The sequence below is a fragment of the Plasmodium cynomolgi genome, chromosome 14, assembly GCF_000321355.1.
Source record: "Plasmodium cynomolgi strain B DNA, chromosome 14, whole genome shotgun sequence".
Lineage (NCBI taxonomy): Eukaryota > Apicomplexa > Aconoidasida > Haemosporida > Plasmodiidae > Plasmodium > Plasmodium cynomolgi.
In genome coordinates, this window is record NC_020407.1 from 151,688 (window position 1) to 170,990 (window position 19,303).

Here is a 19,303-nt window from a genome sequence, read left to right on the forward strand (position 1 = left end):
TACGTACGTACGTACGTGCGTACTTTGCTCGCTTCTCTGTGAACTTACACACTCAATTCGTGGTATATTTCCTCGGCCCCCCCTACTCCATTAACCAAGGCGTATGCGGGGGAAAACGTAAATAATATATATGAGTACATACATAAGTGGGCACACCAATATGCGTACATTCATATATGACTTTATGCTTACATCTATGAACTCTCGCTTGAACAAACTTGATAATAATTAAACAGGGGCCCTGTTCACGTCAGTTAATCGTTCGTCCCATGGCTCGTTATCCACCGCTCCAATTTCTTCCTTTTTACCGCCCTTCCGTTTCATGGTATGTCATTCATAATCCCGCATGTGCACTCGTAAATTGCACTCCAGCATTTTTCAAGGTCATTCCACAGTGGACACAAAGAACAAAATAAAGAAATTCATGAAATGGGTAAAAGCTTAAATAAATTAACGCCAAGAATGTGGCCTCTCTTTATTCACGCATTTTGTGGAAAATGCAGAAAAAGGGGCCCAACGGAGAAGATACGTTCGTATGTTAATAAGCTCCCACTGGCATTTACTCACGTACATGTGCAGTATCCCAGCGGCTATATAATATACGTGTACATATGTGTACATACGTAATGCATATATGCGTATGGCCGCATCCGCTTCGAAAAGGAATGGAATAGTAATACGTGGCACTACATTATATGCACATTTTTTGTGCAACACATATGTGTGATCACATGTAAGCAAGTAACGCATATGCGCACACGCACTCAGTTGTGCCTAGGTAGGTGTGCCAAATAAACAGTAAGGTGCTGTTGATGCGTATTTCCACATTTTATTCCAAACGTTTCGCTCATAAATAAGCTCTGTTCAGCATCGCGCACCTCTTACGGAAGTGTCTCCACAAGTTCGTTGGCACCAAAAGGGTAGTCAACAAACGAGGTAAGCGTTCCACATAAAAATATGCAAATATGCAAACGAGCAACCGGCAAACGGGCAAACGAGTGAGCAAATAAACTAACATGTGGAACGCATATATGTGTTCGTATGTCTGTATGTATTTTCAAATATACCAAGGAAAACGTAAATTTCTTAAAATGAAAATTTATCAAATATGGAAAGAAGAAAAAAAAAAAAAACGACATAATAAAAAAGTACAAATTAATGAAGGCTATAATCCCGCCTTCCACATAATAACGCTTAAATTTAAGTAATTTTTTTTTTTTAAGCAAAAGAAAATGTATGAAAATGAAACTAAACTGTTGAGCTTACAAATCACGCACATATGACGTAAATACGTTGTTGCAAAAAAAAACATATATTTTTTTTAAGTTGCAAAGTGGGTACCATTGCCACTTATTAAACTGTGCACGAAAAGGTACATCATCTTTTGTTAAGCTTTGTTTTTGTGCGCTTAGTAAATGCTATGCCTATTTTTGAACAAAATTGTGATATAGGCTTATGAGACTTCTACAATTGGATTATCGACATTTGTACATTTATACGTAACTGTACCTACGAACAAACGCAGATTTTCGTAAAAATTTTTGAGAATGTCAACCAGGTATTGCTAAAAGCAGCGGTGTGAGTTCGGATATTTTTTTTTTTCGTTTGTCGCACTTTTTTTGTTACAACTTTTTCGTTGCAACTTTGATTGGCGCAACTTCATTTGCCGCGCAACGCCCTTTTTGTGGTTATGTCCCCTTTGGTTATTTTTTTTTTCCCCTCCACCATTCCCGCCCTTCGCAATTTATTTTGCAGAAAGTAGCACACCCCAGTTTATAGCGGCATCCACGGGTTAACCTTCCGTGTACGTAAAAAGGCGAGGATAAAAATGCCCCCAAAAATGCCCTCAAAATTTGCCTTCAAAATTTGCCTTCAAAATGTACCAAAAAAAAAACCCGAAAGAAACGCAAAAATAGGCACTTAAACGCCACAACGAATAAGAACTCGTTACGCATGCAGTAAATTCCCTTTTCTTATTTTTAACTTTCTATATTACCTTATACCACTCAAAATTGCCATAGAATGGGCGGCACCACAACCCAGCGGCGTATCCGAATAACAGAAAAAAACAAGGTGCGTATTTAAACCTTACCGAATTGAAAAGGGGAAAATGTATAGCAGCAGTTATGCATATCAATAGAACATACAGTTAAAATGCAAAAGATACATTAAAATGAAAATGATCAAAAAGGGTTGTTAATAATGTATATAAAAAACGCGTAACCTTAAAAAAAATACAAAAAAGAATTTATTTTTTTTAACATTTGTTAAAATTGCAACTACGCAAAAAAAAAAAAAAAAAAGAGAGATCAGTCGAACACAAAAGGTAAAGTCTGCTCTTAAAAATATTTGCGTGAATACGAATCACACACGTTCATGGGTAATGTACACGCATACGCATGCACGTTATAAGGGGAAGGAAAGGAGCGGATGCAAGCATTACACTTTCAAATAAGCTTTATATAAAATGCGCATGGTAAATACTTCATTCATAAGTATAAATGGAATGAAGCACAAAAAAAGTGGAAAGATGAAAAAGAATCGAATCGAATAATGTATTCACACAATGTGAACATTTTATATATGCACATCTCTAGCCATCTTGCGCCACCTTCTTCTCCTTCGCTTGCATGATCCTTTCTTGTACCTACGTCTTATAAATCGTAGCAGCAGTGGAAATGTACACAGTACGTACCTATGCATATGTGCTAATAAATGTAGTGTTTTCTCCGTTGGGCATTCTGCTATGCCGCAAGAGCACACAAGGTGAAAGGTGAATTTTGCAATGTTTCTCCCCCACAAAAAATAAAGTGATGAAGGGTAAAAGGGAAAACTAATAAAAGATTAGAAGAACCTCCCTTTGGGATGATTCCCCCCTTTAACGCATTTCCAAAAGGAGGAACGACCCTTCTCGCTACTTAATAATCATCTTAAACATGTTCTTTTTTAGAAAATAATGCAAATATGGTCTGTATCTATTAATTTTGATTTGCTGCTCATCGAAAATGCCATTCAATTTTTCGTTGTCTTGGGTTAGTAACAATCCGTTGGCAGCTTGCTCATTAACGATCTGCAAAGAGGCAGGCGAATGATACATGTATAATACGTTCGAAGCAATTTAGAATGGTGCTACTCCGTTAAGTGAGTAATGGCACACATGCAGAGCAACAAAAAAGATGTACATATGCGTTGCGCGGCACAGGTCGACCGATAATAAACAGGCGTAAGGCGCGAGCAAACGTCGGGTGAGCATTCCGTCTACGTGGAAAGTTCCTCTAAAATAGCACCAAGATTGTGCTAAAACAGATGCAGAATCACGCCCATAGCTATGGGACGTCTTCGCAAACACCGGCGCTCACTGCACTCAACCCTCCCACTGCGCACACCGCTCGTAATTACCGTCTTCTTCAAATGCATGAGCATGTCTGCGCCTATCTTAATGAGGCAGTACTTCACGACGTCCTTGTACTTATTAACCAGGTGCGGTATGAGGCTCTTGGCGAGCTCTATATTTCTGTAGTAGCTTCTGAGCAAGTTTTTCCCCAGCAGTAACTTCATAGTAATTCCCCCCTTATCCAGTGTGCACTGGTGAACGTCCACATAGGAGAGAATAATCTGCAGATCCTTCATGCAGTGTTCATACACAAGAAATATATTTACCACTTTGGGCGAGAAAAAAAATGAATGCTTTGTATTAATTTTTAATTTTGATAACAGCACGTTAAATTCGTATTCAAACCCATTTCTGTGATCAATGCTCCTCCTCCTTTTGTTGCTATTTTTATTTTTGCTCTTATCAAAAGCATCGGCCCATGCTTTAATCGGGTTCATTCGTACCTTTTTCAAGGCAAAATCGGCAGACAAATCTAGAATCGACGTAAGTGTTAATAGACATTCCCCCGAGATGAAGCCGTTTACGTACAACTTTTTATATAATTCCCTGCAAGTATTAAATATCATGATGTAGAGTTCCCCTTCTCTTTCTTTTCGAACAATTTTTTTTTTGAGTGAACTGTAAAAAACATCATCCTTGGACTTCCCAGACTTATCTTTACTATTACCATAACTTTCGTGGCTTCTTGCCCTTCTTATTTCGCTGAATAATTTATTTTTTATTTTCATTTTGGGTCTTTTTAAAAAGCTGTAAAAAGTAGCAACATGTTTCTTCTGACACACATCTTCTATGCATTCGAAATTTATCGTCTGATCTGTGTCATACCTCCTTGCAGTGAAGTCCGTCGTGTTGTTTCGTTGCACTTTAGGGATTCCCTTTCCTCCCTCGAGGAAATCACCATTACTGTTGTTATTATTACTGAAAGTGTTATCATTGCCTGCGTTGCTGTTGGAGTTATTTCGATTTATCTCCACATTTTTTCTATCTCCTTTGTGGTAGTCTTCACTGTCAGCATCATCGCAATTATGGTTATCGCCTCTTTCACATCTTCTCCCCTTACTGCCCTTCACCTTTAACGCGCTCCGATTACTATCCCTTTTTGTTCGCGAACATATGGCGAAATAAAACATACCTGTGCATGAGGTACACCTCGATTTATTAATATTTTTCATCTTTTTCCTTTTCTCAATTTCTTTGTTCATTAACATCAAAGTTTTGCTGTTAGTTCCCTTGGTAGAAATGTTCAGCTCCGATGGGTTTTTCTCCCCGACCTTTAGATAGCTCTTCTTATCATAGTTGTTGTTAAAGAAGGACGATATTTTCTTCCCATCGCTATCCACGGCGAACAGATTTTTATATGTTAAGTATTCCTCAAAATGTTGTTCGTTATTTTTGTTTTCACCTCCGTCATAATTTATGATATCATCCACCACATTACTCTGTTCATTTGTCATACTCGTGATGCAGTTTTTCAGGCGTCTTTCTTCTTCTTCTTCTTCTTCTTCTTCCTCCTCTGCATCATCGTCCTTTTCTTCTAAATCATTCTCGTGGCCTTCTCCCCTTTGTCCCTTCACACTCTCCTTCTCCTGATCCTCCTCGCGTTCATGTGATTTTTCCTTCTGAATTTTTATAATAAAATTGTCGCTCATCAGCAACTCGTTATCCCCTTGGTCTGCATTAGTTAGACCCGGTGTGTCCTCATTAGTCCCCTCTGCGATCTTTTTCAAATCTTTGAAGTTGTTTAGCAAATTTTCGTCCTCCTTCGTGATGTTATCATAGTTTATATTTTTCATTAGGTGCTCCTCCCCAAGGCTGCTGTCCTGTTGCACATATTGTTTTTCTCCGCTTGGGTTTTTTCCCACCTCGGCTTCTTTCACCGAGTCCATTTCTTTGCTCAGGTCACCCTCCTTCACCGCAGCTTGGTCGTGCAAAAAATTTAAAAAGTTTTTTTTCTTCTTCTTTTCCTTCTCGCTGGAATCTGGCGCACCACTCTTGGCGTCTCCATTACTTCCATTCTCAATTTCCACACTGCTCTTAACGAGCAAATTGTCACTCAAAGTTTTGGGTAAATCGGTAGCATGCTCGATTAGCCTCAAATTGTACTTGGGATTGAACGTCTCCTTCTCGTTGTTATCAACGATACTATCGATGACAGTAAAGTTTTCTTTCTCCGTTCTGGTTCTTTTGAATTCTCGGTAATTCATTTTGTTTATAAGGCGATCATACGTTTTTATGGAAATCTTGTCATAGTTAAAAGCATTCAAATTTTTTATTTTACTGTTTTCACACACCTTATCTGTGTAGCATGATTCGTTATCTGAGAGTTCATTCAGATGATTACTGAGCTTATCGAAATTTTTGGATGATAGTGAGCAGTTTATATTTGTGTAATTATGTTCGTCTTCATCGTTACTACTGAAGTAGTTGTCATTATTTCTGATGATATTTATTTTCATTTCTTTTTTGTGCGAAAAATTATCAAAGCTTGTTTTTCCTCTGGAGATGCATTTCCCTACTTGGTGCCTTCTGCTGGAATTGTTTCTCATTTTTATTTTTTCTCTCTTTTTTTTCTTCCTACTATTACTGTCATCGTTATTTGTGTAGCTGTATTCATCACTGTTATCTTCATATTCCATATCCGTAAAATTGCTGTTTTTCCATTTTACCTCTTCGTATATACTTTTTTTTTTGTTCCTGCAACTTGGATTTTCTTTTCCTCCATGAATATGCACATTCCTATCGTTCGGCGTGCCTCTCTCATTGACGGTGTCATTATCTGCAATACTGGACAGTTCATTTTTTTGTAGAATCCTCCTACTAATGGAAGAATGAGCCGAATTTTTATTATCACTTTTTTTCCCCCCTCCTGGGCTTATCTTATCCTCGTTCTTTTTAGGAAAACTGCCTTTCCCATTGGAAGAAACGTCGTCGAAACTTTCGATTACTGTCTGCGAATCGTAAGCACGTTCCCAAAACGAAATATCGCACGAGCTTATATCCTGAAGACAAGCATAAATATCGGGCAACCTCAAATCGAACTCTCCATATTTGTTCATTTTCCTCCAGTACAATTCAGGGACAATTTTGTTGGAAAAGTGAAGAATGTTGGTGCCTTTAAAGAGCCAGTAATTTTTTAAGTTCTTCTTCCTAATAAAGAAATTGTAATCAATCATTTTTAGTACCTTTTCTAGGTAAACAATTCTAAATGGATTGGGCGGATAAATATTTAACAGTTTGTACAAACACTCAAAAGTCAACCCCTGAATTGTCAGTATTAGCAATACACTACCACTAATATAGTAAGCCAACTCCTTCGTTAGTTTTTCGTTAATTTTATTTTCTGCTTCTATCCGTAACCCTAGGACTAGTACAATACCACCTCGTAGTCCTCCCCAAATTAGGAGCAATATTTCCTTCCAATTTATAGGGTATCCAATTCTTGACAAAAAAGGAGTAAATATCAAAATCATTATGGACCTTGCCAACACTAAATAAATATATGTCAATACGATGTATATAAAAAAGTACAAGTTGTCCTTGAAAACATTTTCCATCATCCCAAAGGAGACTATTCCTGATATGATGAAAATGCTGGAGTTTCCCATCAGGGAGAGAAGTTCCACAATTTCTTTGTGCTTTCTCTGTGCTACTTCGTCCAGGGCAATATGGCCATAAGCGTTAATAAATAAACCATAACAAACGATTGCCAGCGGACCAGACAAGTTAAAATAATACTCAGACAAAAAATAACACAAGTAACACATAGTTATCGTGGCTAGACACTGATTGTAGTAATATTTTCTATACAGATTTATCCAAGCAAATGTGAACATAGCCATGCCTATGCCAAACACGGGGCTTAAAAATAGTAACTTAACAAACAGGATCACGTACTGAGATGCGTTAGCCTTATACCCGATAGTTAAATAAAAAAAAACTGAAATAGTAAGACAGAACTTCCATCATTTATTAACGACTCCACATGAAACATGGAACTTATTTTTGAGGGAGCATCCACTACTGACAAAATCGAGAGCACTGCCACGGGATCGGTTGACGATAAGATGGAGGCCAACAAAAAGCTACTACTTAGAGGGGACTGCTCTTGCCTATACATGAAGGAATAGTAAAACAAAATACCCAATATACCTACTTGTAGTGCTACACCTATCACTGCTAATCCTATTCCACCATATAGAAAATTCTTAAAGGCGTAATAATTTATGTCCTGGGTGGCTTCATATAGCAAAATTGGTAACAGAATGAAGTAAAGAACGGACGAGTCGATGTTCCTCGCGTTGATAATAGACTTATGCAAAGTATTCTCTTCAAACATGTTGAAATTTTTTGCTATCACGTAGGTGCACATTCCATATAGAAACCATATTACTGATACAGGGATATTCAGTTTGTGTATTTTTGAAAGGATAAATTGCAGCATAGTCGCGGAGATGAAGATAAAACAGAAGAAAACCATTCCTTCGGATACCTCATTCGACGCAGACGGTAATTGGTTCCTATGTTCGTCATCGTCACCTTCGTTCTCACTTTCGCTTTCTCCTGAGTCCACACTCAATTTTTTATTTTCCCTTCCCTTTTCATTTCCATAATACGCATTCCTTCTCACCCTTTCGCGCAGCATTCTGGAAATGTGCCTCCTTCGCTTGTAAGTCGCCCTCTTACCAGAACACCCAAACAGCACCAAATACTTCTCATTAACAAAATTTGCTCTGCAAAAAAGGTTGTATACATCTTCAAACACGTTTAAACGGAATCCATCATCATGGGTAGCGCTAATATATACACGTGGTTCACCTGAAAAATTTATATTCTCCCCTTCTTTTTCTTTCACTTTCCTTATTTTCAAATCACCGTTTTTTTCGTTCCCTCTCAGAGGAGAGAACCCCACGGGGCACACATCTTCCCTGGGGAGTCTCTCACTTATTTGGCCTACATTGTCTTCATTTTTCAACAGCACAAAAAGTATGCATAAAAGGAAAATTTTTATTTTTATGAAAAAATTAAAAAAAATCCGATTTTTCTTTTTGACTGATTTTTCCTGGTTAAACAATTTTAGATAGAGCATTTTCAACCGCGTAGCCTCAACGTTGGTGTTGCAATTGCATCTACAAATGAGTTCTCTCTTGGGGCTCTCTCAAATATGGACTTCCAAACGGGGGAGGAAGTGAAAACGAAAAAAAAACAAAAAAAAAAAAAAGGAAAGGAAAGGAAGTAAAGCTAAAAAGGAAACTACGCTAAATAAACGAAGGAGATGAAACGCACGCGAAATAGAGTGAAGGAAAACACCTCAGGCAATTGCTTTACATCTGGTGGTGAATTCCTTTCCCTCCCTTGGTCCCATTTATAAAGTGTAAAAACGTCATTTTCTCTAAGAATATGTGCATGCACAGAAGGAACGCCCGTTCTTCTAGTGACAAAACAAGAAGCAAAATCACTACTTCACAAATAGGTAAAAATATGTTCGTAAAATTTGTCTTCTACAATCGATCTTGACATTTTATAAGGACCTATTCTCCTAATTCTATTTTTTTCAAGAATAATCACACACAGGAGTACAAACGTATGCACAGGGGTGTTACTTTATTTGCTCTCTCCTGATCTGCAATCTGCTGTTTCTCCAGAAACGCAGCAAAGGTAAAACGCACAGGCACGAAAAAAAAACAAGAGACGTCAAATTAGGTATGCCCATGAATTAGGTCAAAAAAGTGGCAAAGTGTGCTACCTATGTGGAGGCTCAAATACATGTGCACACAATCACAAATGATCGCATTCACAAATTATCACATTCACAAATGCTCGCATACACAAATGCGCACATACATGAGCGCGCGCACACTTGTACACGTATAAATGGATAACTGTGTACAGTTCAAACTAAAATCAAACACGAGGCGCATTTAAATTTGTATGCATTTTTGTTTAGGTCCATTTAAGGCGTCTTTAATTTTAGCTCGTGAAAAATAAAAATATATCTTTTTTAATTTCCCCCAACTTTCCAAATTGCTAACTTTTTAAATTTTTCTTATTTTTACTCCACGACGAAATTCTAAGATATACAATTCTCCAAATTAACGAATTCTGGAAACACATTCAAAAATGGAAAATACTCAGCTCATGATTGAGAGTACAAATGCGTATGCACTATTAGGTGTAAACATTGAAATTTGAAAAAAAAAAAAAACCTTAAACATGTACACAACTGTTCATACTGTGTGTACGAATTAAATCGAAATAAAATGTAATAATCCTGTAAAATGGAAAAAAGTGCTGTATTCTTTATTTGAAAAATTTGTCATAATGTCATACGCGATATTCGCGCTAAACAAATGCAAGTGTAAAATATGCCAGCAATTTTGAAAATAAAAAAAAGGTGTAAAAATTATTTTTTTCTTTGGAACAAATCGTTTAGGAATACAAGTTGGTACATATATATATTTGCATATACACATACGTGTTTTAAACAAAAAAAAAAAAAGTAGCGTTTTCCTGAAATGGTTGGAGATTAAAACAAACATTTATGTGTACATGTTACACATACATACATAATGAACAAAAATAAATAACTCGTTCGAATAAACAGAGCATTCGAAGTGGTGGCACGCAAGCACACAGATTGGAAGACAATTTAGCAATTTGTTAAGCAGCATGAACAAAATCGCTACGAAATGGGAACCAAACACGAACGTAACTTTTTTCTGATTTTTACAAGTTAAGAAAAGATTAACCAAGTAGATAATCACACATAACTGTATGAGAAAATGAATACCTATGCATATCTTAAAAATGCACCCAGTTGTTGCCACTTATGGATGCATACATTTCTTTTATGCTGGACATGTCGGCCTGTAAAAATGTATGATGCAGGCGAATCATGATTTAATTAGTATAATGAAAGGAGTTGTAACTGATGGGGTGTAACTGCGTGTAGCGCAGTTGTACTCTTCGTGACACGCTCCATCATACGCTCTACCCTACGCGCACGTACATCTTTGCATATGCCCGTGCTCATCTCATTATGCGTTGCTCACAAGGGGCCTACGCACCCTCCCAAATGTGAGGGAAGTTTCCCCTCAATTTAAAAAGTGCATCTCCTGCTAATCTGTGCGCGAACCATGGTGACTCAAAAAGATACATAAAATGAAAATCGATAATTTTCAAAATTTACGTTATTTTATTTGTAAAAGCGGTTAAAAAATTTCCCCCCACACGCCAAAATCAACATGCAAGAGGCGTAACCATGATTCAGAGGAAAAGCTCCGCATTTTAATCGTAGAAAATTTACGCGTTGCAATTTTAAGCGGGTGCAAAAGTGTCATTTTACCTTCTTATGATGATCGGCTAAGCGGATAAATTAAAAGAAAACAAGAAAAATAAAAATAACCAACTTGCCATTCCCGTGTAGGTATTTTTTTTTCGCCCTTTCTGTGAGTATAAGAAACACCGTACGTAGTAGCTAATTCGTTCCTTTTTTTAAGGGGTAAAAAATACTATATGTGCCAATAGGGAATCTTCTCAAAAAATATGAAAATGTAGGAAGCCCCCCTATCCGCAGTGTATTGTATAACTTTTTGCTTATACCTTTTTGACTTTTGTTAACATCGTTTGATCGATCTTTCCATTCATTTTTTGTGAAAATAAACGAACAAAAGAATCGTAAAAACCACAGCGAACACTTTTTTTAAAAATGAAAGACATATATCTCCAGCGCATCGCTCTCCTTGTATAGTTCACAAGTTTTATGATGCCATTGTTATCGCTTTTTTCGTCCTTCTTTATGTCGACAAGTGATGTGAAAAAGGTGACGAAGTGCATAACACCGTAAACCCAAAATATACCCATCCGGGCTGTAATTACATCCACCGGGGAAACACTTCCGCATGCAACGATCTGCCTCTACATCAACACAGTTAAAAAGCTCAATTAAGACGAACACCGAGGGTAGCCTACCAAACACAAAACTAACAACCCCTGAACACTAAACCTAAACCCTAAACACACAACTACCAAACACAAAACCACCAAAAAATTATGCACACATATGAACAATGACAAGCGATAAACACAGCAACAACTTTTTCAGCGAATTTAACATTTACAATAAAAAAAACACGAAAAAAGTCGTATACAGATACTTCCAAAATAGAACTCAGAAGCAGACCAAGTATATAACACTCTCGCTTCTTGCCTTCAGTGGGCTGTTTCTCTACATTACCAACAAGGCCTATGATAGGAATATCTTTTATTTAAACAATGAAGTGTACAAAAAGTTTAGCAAAAATTATGATGCCTCTTCTCCGGTAATTTTTTCAAAAATGGAAAATGTACTTCTGTTCTCTGTGTGCATACATATGCATATAGTAGCGTCATACATGTTTATGTACCTCCCTGTTTAGCTGCACACATTTGACCCTTTCCCTTAACATACAATAATTTAACTATAAATTATTTTGAGCAATGCTTCGAATCAGTTACATGTTCATAATGTCTTAATCGTATGTGGAACATATGTGCCATTTCGCTAGCCCATTTAATACGTTTTTTTCTTGCTACTCAGCTGGAAGCCCAAAACAGATCCTTTGCCAGAATTTTCGTGAAGGCGAAGAGGAAAAACTTAGAGCTGGATTCGAAGCCCTTAGTTTCGCAAATAATTAGGGTTGATGAAAAGGAATAACACAGGAAAAAAAAAAAAAAATAAAATAAAATAAAATAAAGTAAACAAAAGGGGAAGTTCTAATGTGTCCATTTTTCTCGCATCGCAGATAGTCACTCGAACGTGGGACATGTTTGCTACACTTTTTAAAAATATCTACAAGCTGCTCATAAGCGAAGTGAACACATAAGTATAGCAATATATTAATAAATTTAAGCAGACAAATTGGGAGATTCCGAATTGTATTCAATGCCTTTGCGTCATGAAGAGTTACCCGAAGTGGGGGGAGGACTTCACCATTCGGCATAAACTTAAAAATTAAAAGTTCCATCCGATTGAGGAAACGGATTAAACGCGTCACAGTTGGTCAGTATTAGCTAACTAATCTGCAAAGATTTGCCAACCGTTCGCCACAATTTTAGTATTCTTTTGCACACACCTTTAATTCTACGTCATTTAACATTTTTTACAAAATAACGCATCAGCAGAAGCACACACAGATGAGTAAGTCCTCTGAAAAAGCACCACGTCGGGGAAACAAAGGAAAGGACTGCGAAAAAAATTCATTTGTTTAAAATTCTGAAAGTGCTTAAAATGATCTACATGAATGTGCAGCGGTGATTCCGAAGAAGTGCCTATTAAATATAAGTTCACCCCCCTTTTTTTTTTTTTGTTTCTTCCTCATTTTGTGTTATGTACACGTCAATTGTTGCATTATATGTACTCATGAGCACTTGTTTTGGTAATTCCCACCATTTATTTACCCTTTTTTTTTTTCTGTTTCTGCTTCTAAGATTGCCATTATAGAAATCCCCATGTTGCACGCTTTCCTGTGCGCATGTAATTAAAACCTTTTTGTTAATTTTTTCCCTTTTTTTTTGCGTTACTATTTTTCTTTTTTTTTTACATTCATCATTCGTTCATTCGTTCATTCGTTTATTCGTTTTTAATTTTTTTTTTCGAACTGCATTTACAAAAGTGTATACGTGTACGTATACGTTTAAAAATTGCTTCTGTTTTGCTTCCCATTTTTCTTTATATTTCACAGTGCCCACTGCTAACCCTTTTCATTTAAGCTGCTTTAAAAAATGAGTATTGTGCCTACCGCATATTGCTAACATAAGCACGGTTTTTGCTAAATGTGCCGAATGCTATGGCACGCACCTTTTTAACTATGTCGACAGTTTCCTTCTTTTTCTTTACAGTATTCCATTTTGTAATTCTGCCTAGCCTCAGGCGCAATGCCTTTTTTGTCATAAAATTATACGTATGCAAAGTTGCGTGAACATTATTATTGTTTACCTTTTTTTTTTTTTACACAATTTCTTCCTCTTTGGAAAAACCAATTGTCTGCGTGTATATTTTTTTTAGCAAAATTTTAACCCCCCTCACATTCTAACGACCTTTCTGCAAACATTAAGAGAAAAATGAAAAATATTGACCCGTATAGTCTCATTTTTATAACTTTTCTTTTTGTAATATTTTACAATATATAAAAAATGATTACCGATTCGGAAGCCCCAAGTAATTCTTTCAAAAAATAACACGCGCGATAGGACACGCTCTCGATTAAAGATACACTCGTAGATTCCCAAATGTGCATGTGTTTACACACGCGTAAAAATTATGCACATTTTTTATTTCCCCCTTCTTAAGCCTACAATTTCAACAGCGATGACGAAGCCCCCTGCGAGTACCTGAACGATGTCTATGCGATAAGCGAAGACACATTTTCGTTTAAAATTATCAAGCAGTTGGGGGAGGTACAACTGCTTAGTTCAGCTTTTTGTGTATTTTTGTGCTTTTTGTTTTGAGTGTACGTTTATAGAGTGCACAGTTGTTTTCCCATCCCCCGTGGGCAATCATTTAAATCGAATTTTCTCGGCACGTTTGTGCGTCACTTCAAACGACTACCAAATTTGAAAATGTTCTTTTTTCCTTTTTTAAGGGCTACTACAGTCCCGGAAATGGACACAAAGTAAAAAGTAAAAGGAAAAACGTTAAAATGTGACAACATTAATAGCAAAACGAATGGAATAATGCAAGAGATGGTTAATCAACAAGAAATGCGCACATGATTTTTTTTTTTTTTCCTACCTCCCCCCTTTATTAGTAATATACTACGAACTAGGTTCCGAGGACAAAATCGCTAGTGCTAACGTGTATTTAGGAAAGAACGGTTACACAATTTAAATTCCATATATTTCCCCTTCTCTGTAGATGCTCTACCATTTAGCTTTGCACATTTCACACGTCACAAAACTATGTGGTGCACCTCGTAAGCATGGAGTTATTCCATTTTTGTAAACCCCCCCCTACGCCCCCTTTTCTCAGACAAACTGCCCTATATTTGCGAAATTGCTGCAAAGTGTATGAAGCCAAATGAGGTCTGTATCATTCAGGCCCCAAAGCTATTTACAAGTAATTACCCCCCACACACATACACATGTGGAAAACGTGTAAACAAACACGTTCCAAATATATGCAGCACGTTTTGGCACATACACACACACACACCTCTAACCACTGCAGAAATATTTAGCAACTCTGAACGGAAGAACAAGTATGATAGGAAGGAAAACTTCAGGACGGAGTTTAAAAAGGCCCTAAGATTTAAACAGAAGTGTGTCGAAAAGTACATAAGCTATTCCATCGTGTCAACCTTGAAAAAAATAAAATTAAGTTCAAACGATGTAAAATTGTTAGTGCGAAAAAGGAAATTAAAGAATGCTAACCGGGATGTAAAGCACAATGTGTCACAAAAAAGCGCGCCAAATGAAGAACTCATAGGAGAAGACCCACACAAGTGCTCAGAATCGTTGACCTTAGAAGATATTAACAATGTGAGGTATAAATTTTTAAAAGAGGAAGAACTGAGCACATACGTTGTGTACTTGAAAGAATATAACCGAGTCGACATTCTAAATGATGACAAAACCATAATAAAGGAAGTCATGAGAGAAGGGAAAGGAATTGTTACCCCCAAAAAAAATGATTACATTGATTTTTTTATACAAGATGGTAAGAAGGCCGAGTTTATTCACACCACCTTAGAGGAACATAATTTAAAATACAGAGGGCTCTTCAAAATTTTGCAAAATATGAAAAAAAAAGAAATGTCCAAAATTGTTCTTAAAGGTTTGGAATGTCTCCACATCTACCACTCCGCAAAGAACACACACATAGAAAAAGATCAGCTAAATGGCCAGGAAAAAAATCCAGACGACACGCAGAAGGGTCAAAGTGACTTTTGCCACGATGAGAAGCAGAAGAGCATCGTGAACGAGACAAATATGTCCAACTTTGAAACAAATCAAGTGAAACAAAATCATGGTGAGATAAAAGAGGGAAAGAATGTCGATCTCTATGTTAGAGACGAATTACCAAAGCAGAAGAAAGAAATAATTATAGAACTATTGGACTTTAAAAAGTCCAAACGGGTTAATTTTTCTTCAATTATCAACTTGAACGACACAGAAAAGCTACTGTTTTACGTGTCCGAAGATGGAAAAAATAAAACCCCAAACAAACCAATCATTGACACCGATTGCGAGTTGATAATCCATTTAAGTATCAATAATGATAAGGACAGAACAAAAGGCAAAAGAATACATTTGCCGATTCATTTCTGGAAGAACAATGGCAGTATTAAAAAACGAAAGGCATTTTTTCTTTTTTCGTACGGGTCATGCTTCACTGCTCCTCTTTGGTTTTATGAATGCTTCAAGGGGCTAAAGGAGGGAGATGAAGTAATCATTCCTTTGTCAAAAAACAGAAATATTTTTTCGGAGAACCAGTTCGCTTACCATTTAATTTTTGAGGAAAACGCCCAAGGGGAAAAAGTGAAACACCCGAAAGGCGCCAAACGTGAAGTTGAAGGTGATATTCAAACGAACAATGCCGTAAAGGACGACCGAAAAGAGTCCACCCAAAATGACAGTCACCAAATAACAAAAAGGAACCATTCGGGGAGGAAATCGTCCAAAGTAAAGGACCGAAAATTTGTCCAGCGCCTAATTTCCAACCGAAACAAGGGCAAAGGCTTCTATCTAATAGATGGATTGAAAAAAAACCAAGTGGATCGCTTTTGCGAAGGTTTTTTTCGTCGCAAACGTCCCTGATCGATGGAACTCACGATGAGGCGGAATCGCCAAAATTGCCCTTTCATTGTAGCTCCTTCCAAAAAGTCAGGCGGAAAAAATTTTACAAAAGTGTAGCCAACATTCAAAAAAGGGAAAAACTTACCAGGATGAAGCATCAGCTGAGGAAACAACTTTACGAAGATAGCTCGTCAAAGGAGTATATCTCAAAAAAGGGTGAACAGAAAGGACAAAAAACGGATAACTTTTCATTCTTTAAAAGATCCCTAAAAAATGTGTACTTTGAGAAATCTTTTTACGAAAAAGATGCCATTTTAAAAATAAAAATTGTTAAACTTATTTGTAAAAAGAAAGACCCGTGGAATATGAATATGTCAGAACAAATTGAATACCTAAAAATTTACAACAAAATGGGCAATACCTTTATGAAAAAAAATTTACACTATGCAGCCTCACTTCATTACATAAAAGGCTTCGATATATTTCGCTTTTCCAAAATTTACAGTTTAATTTTTGAGGAAAAGAAAATAAATGTGTCAAATTTAGCCACTGATGACATGGCCAAGGAGCTCGTACTACACATGGAAAAAATACTAACCAATTTGGCTATTTCTCACTACAAATTAGGAAACTACAACGAATGTGTTAAGTATGCGGAAAACGCTGCTATTATAAATCCAGAAAATGTTAAATGCATTTATTGGAAACATATGGCATATTTACAGCAAAATAAATATCACCAAATCATAAAAAATTTGAACAACTCTTTTTGCCTCAACAATTTAACACTGCTTAAGTTGTACAACACCGCACGCGTAATAAAGAAAAAACAGGACGCCCACTTTAATTCACTTTTTTACGCCATGTACGATCAGAAGTGAAATGGTAATACCAGCCAGCGCGCATTCAAAATTTGTGTAACGAATTGCTTTACTTCATTATGTGAAACATTTTACCCGATTATGTTTTAAAATTTGGGCACACCCCCGTTTTTAACCTGTCTTAGTAAGTTGCCCGTTCGTTTCAACCTCTTTGAATTCTCATTCCGCACCTTTTTACGAAGTTATAATTCGTTACATTTTCTCTCTTTTTTTTCTCTTTTTTCCGTACCGACCCCTAACCTAAAAAAAACCCCGTTTGATATCCCCCCTCTTGTACTTTCATAAATTAACCTTTTGTCCTCCAATGACGTTATTCAACATGCTGGATTGTTTTGCTTAAAAAAGAGTTTGCTACACAGGGTAAAGTTTTCGCGATAAACACACGTGCAAAGTTATGTACATACAAGGGCACTTCTTTATGGGTAAAAAAACACACAAACGAGTAGATGCATGGTGAAGGGAAGGGGAGGGCAGGCCCGCAGTTCCTCCTCAAATATTCCCATATGATTCATTTTACTATTCGCCAACTGGGTCTACTAATATATGTCCCTACACGTAAGTTGGGGTATCTCCCGCAAGGTACCCATTTAAAACCACGGGAACCAGGGGCCATTCGCGGTTTTTAAATACTTCTTACTCATAGATATTTCCATTAAATCTATGACAGAATTGTGTGATTCATCCATGTGTGTGTCCCCGTTTTCCCTAAGCTTTGCACTTTGTTCCTTTTGCAAATTGTTTGCAGTGCATTTTGACTCCGCATTTTGGTCTCGCCCATTATCGAGGGGTCCATTTTTCGTAACATTTTTCGTAACATTTCCCTCCTCTCCCTCCTGTGCTTTGTTATTCTTACATTTGGAAGCACTCGTTTTATTTTTCTTACTCTGTTTATTGGTATCGTTATCTTCCAGTGTTTTCTGCTCCATCGCCGGTTGTGGCTGCTTCGGCTCCGATTGTTCTTCCTTTGGGTTCCCACTTGGGTTTTTCTTGCTCCTTCGCCTTTTCTTATTACTGTTGTCATTGCTGGGGGTAGCGGCGTTGCTCGTATTAGTGGCGTTGTTCGTATTAGCCGCGTTGTTCGTATTAGCCGCGTTGTTCGTATTAGTGGCGTTATTCGCATTAGCGGTGTTATTTACATTACTTACATTACTCACATTACTGTCCTTATGGCCACTCTTTTCATTGTCCTCACTATGCTTCGCCTCGCCAGTTGCCTCCGCCCCCATCGCGCTGCTCCCCTTGTTGGGTGACTTGTCATTCGCGATGTTCTCTTCATTGAGTAGGGGATCTCCCCTATCGCACACATTCTTGTCCCCCTCCGTTGGTTCCTTCTTCACAGGACTTTTCCTACTCTTACATATTTTGCTACTACCCTCTACCTTCAGCAGCTTGGACTGCGTTTCGCTTCTTTTCCTTTTCGCATTTGCATTAGTTCTTTTCGCATTTTGTGCGTTCTTATCCTCATTATTGTTCGCATGCTCAAGGCCGTCATCCGAGGACAATTCGGATAAGGAGATATCCTGCAAATCTGAGTAGTATTCAAATGCTTTGAGCACATCGCTCTCCTTTTTGCATTCATCCGCGTTTGACAGAGAAACGTTCTTCCTCCTATCTAATCTGTTTTTATATAAGCAGCGAACTCGATAGCATACGTTCCTTACATGGTCTTCCGCATCTTTTATGATCATTTTTGTTGTCGCATCGTCCACATGAAAGGATTTCACGTAAGCACGCTTAACCTTCTCATCATTTAAACTCTTTGCTTTCTTTTGAAGTATTTTTCTATTTTCCCCATAAACATATAGAGAATAAAAATCATCCAAAGTTGTAAGATTTAAAAAGTCTCTTACATTGTTCATGTTTTTTTTTAGAGCCATTATTGATACGTAAAAATTGGATGGGAATGCTCCCCGCAGGCCTTGAAACCCAATAAACTGCTGAATATTCCGGGTAAGTCTGAAGGGTACTCCCTTCTTTTGTGTCTCTTTTTTGTTCGGATAATATTTGGGAAAATCCATATAGGAAGGTTTCCCTTCCAAATACATAGTTCTGCCTGAACGCTTGGACAACATAATGGTATCTAGCGATGAATTTTGTTGAAAAAAAACGTAATTTAACATACACGTCAGAGAGTAGCTCTTAACAAATTGGCTATTCATAACGTAGTAACTTTCTAAATTGTTGTGCAGAGAGTAGAAGTAATTCTTCATTATATTTTTCGGCACCATTTTGCAGATATCTTTGAAGTGTAATTTTA

General features: G+C 37.2%; 3 protein-coding genes across 3 annotated transcripts; 2 read left to right on the top strand and 1 right to left on the bottom strand.

Annotated features, from left to right (window-relative positions):
* Positions 1-2,914: 2,914 nt before the first annotated feature.
* On the bottom strand, positions 2,915-7,233 carry PCYB_141300 (sodium/hydrogen exchanger 1; the record flags this gene model as incomplete). The annotated part of the gene is made up of 2 exons (XM_004224601.1): positions 2,915-3,070; positions 3,400-7,233. 2 exons carry the CDS (start codon positions 7,231-7,233, stop codon positions 2,915-2,917), a joined length of 3,990 nt encoding a protein of 1,329 aa, XP_004224649.1.
* Positions 7,234-11,460: 4,227 nt separating this feature from the next.
* On the top strand, positions 11,461-12,086 carry PCYB_141310 (hypothetical protein; the record flags this gene model as incomplete). Its single annotated transcript, XM_004224602.1, has 2 exons — positions 11,461-11,712; positions 11,970-12,086. The coding sequence occupies 2 exons, from the start codon at positions 11,461-11,463 to the stop codon at positions 12,084-12,086; spliced, it is 369 nt and encodes a 122-aa protein (XP_004224650.1).
* A 1,478-nt stretch (positions 12,087-13,564) lies between these two features.
* PCYB_141320 (hypothetical protein) lies at positions 13,565-17,046 on the top strand (the record flags this gene model as incomplete). The annotated part of the gene is made up of 6 exons (XM_004224603.1): positions 13,565-13,589; positions 13,722-13,828; positions 14,014-14,050; positions 14,179-14,244; positions 14,400-16,160; positions 16,253-17,046. The coding sequence occupies 6 exons, from the start codon at positions 13,565-13,567 to the stop codon at positions 17,044-17,046; spliced, it is 2,790 nt and encodes a 929-aa protein (XP_004224651.1).
* Between the last annotated feature and the right edge of the window lie 2,257 nt (positions 17,047-19,303).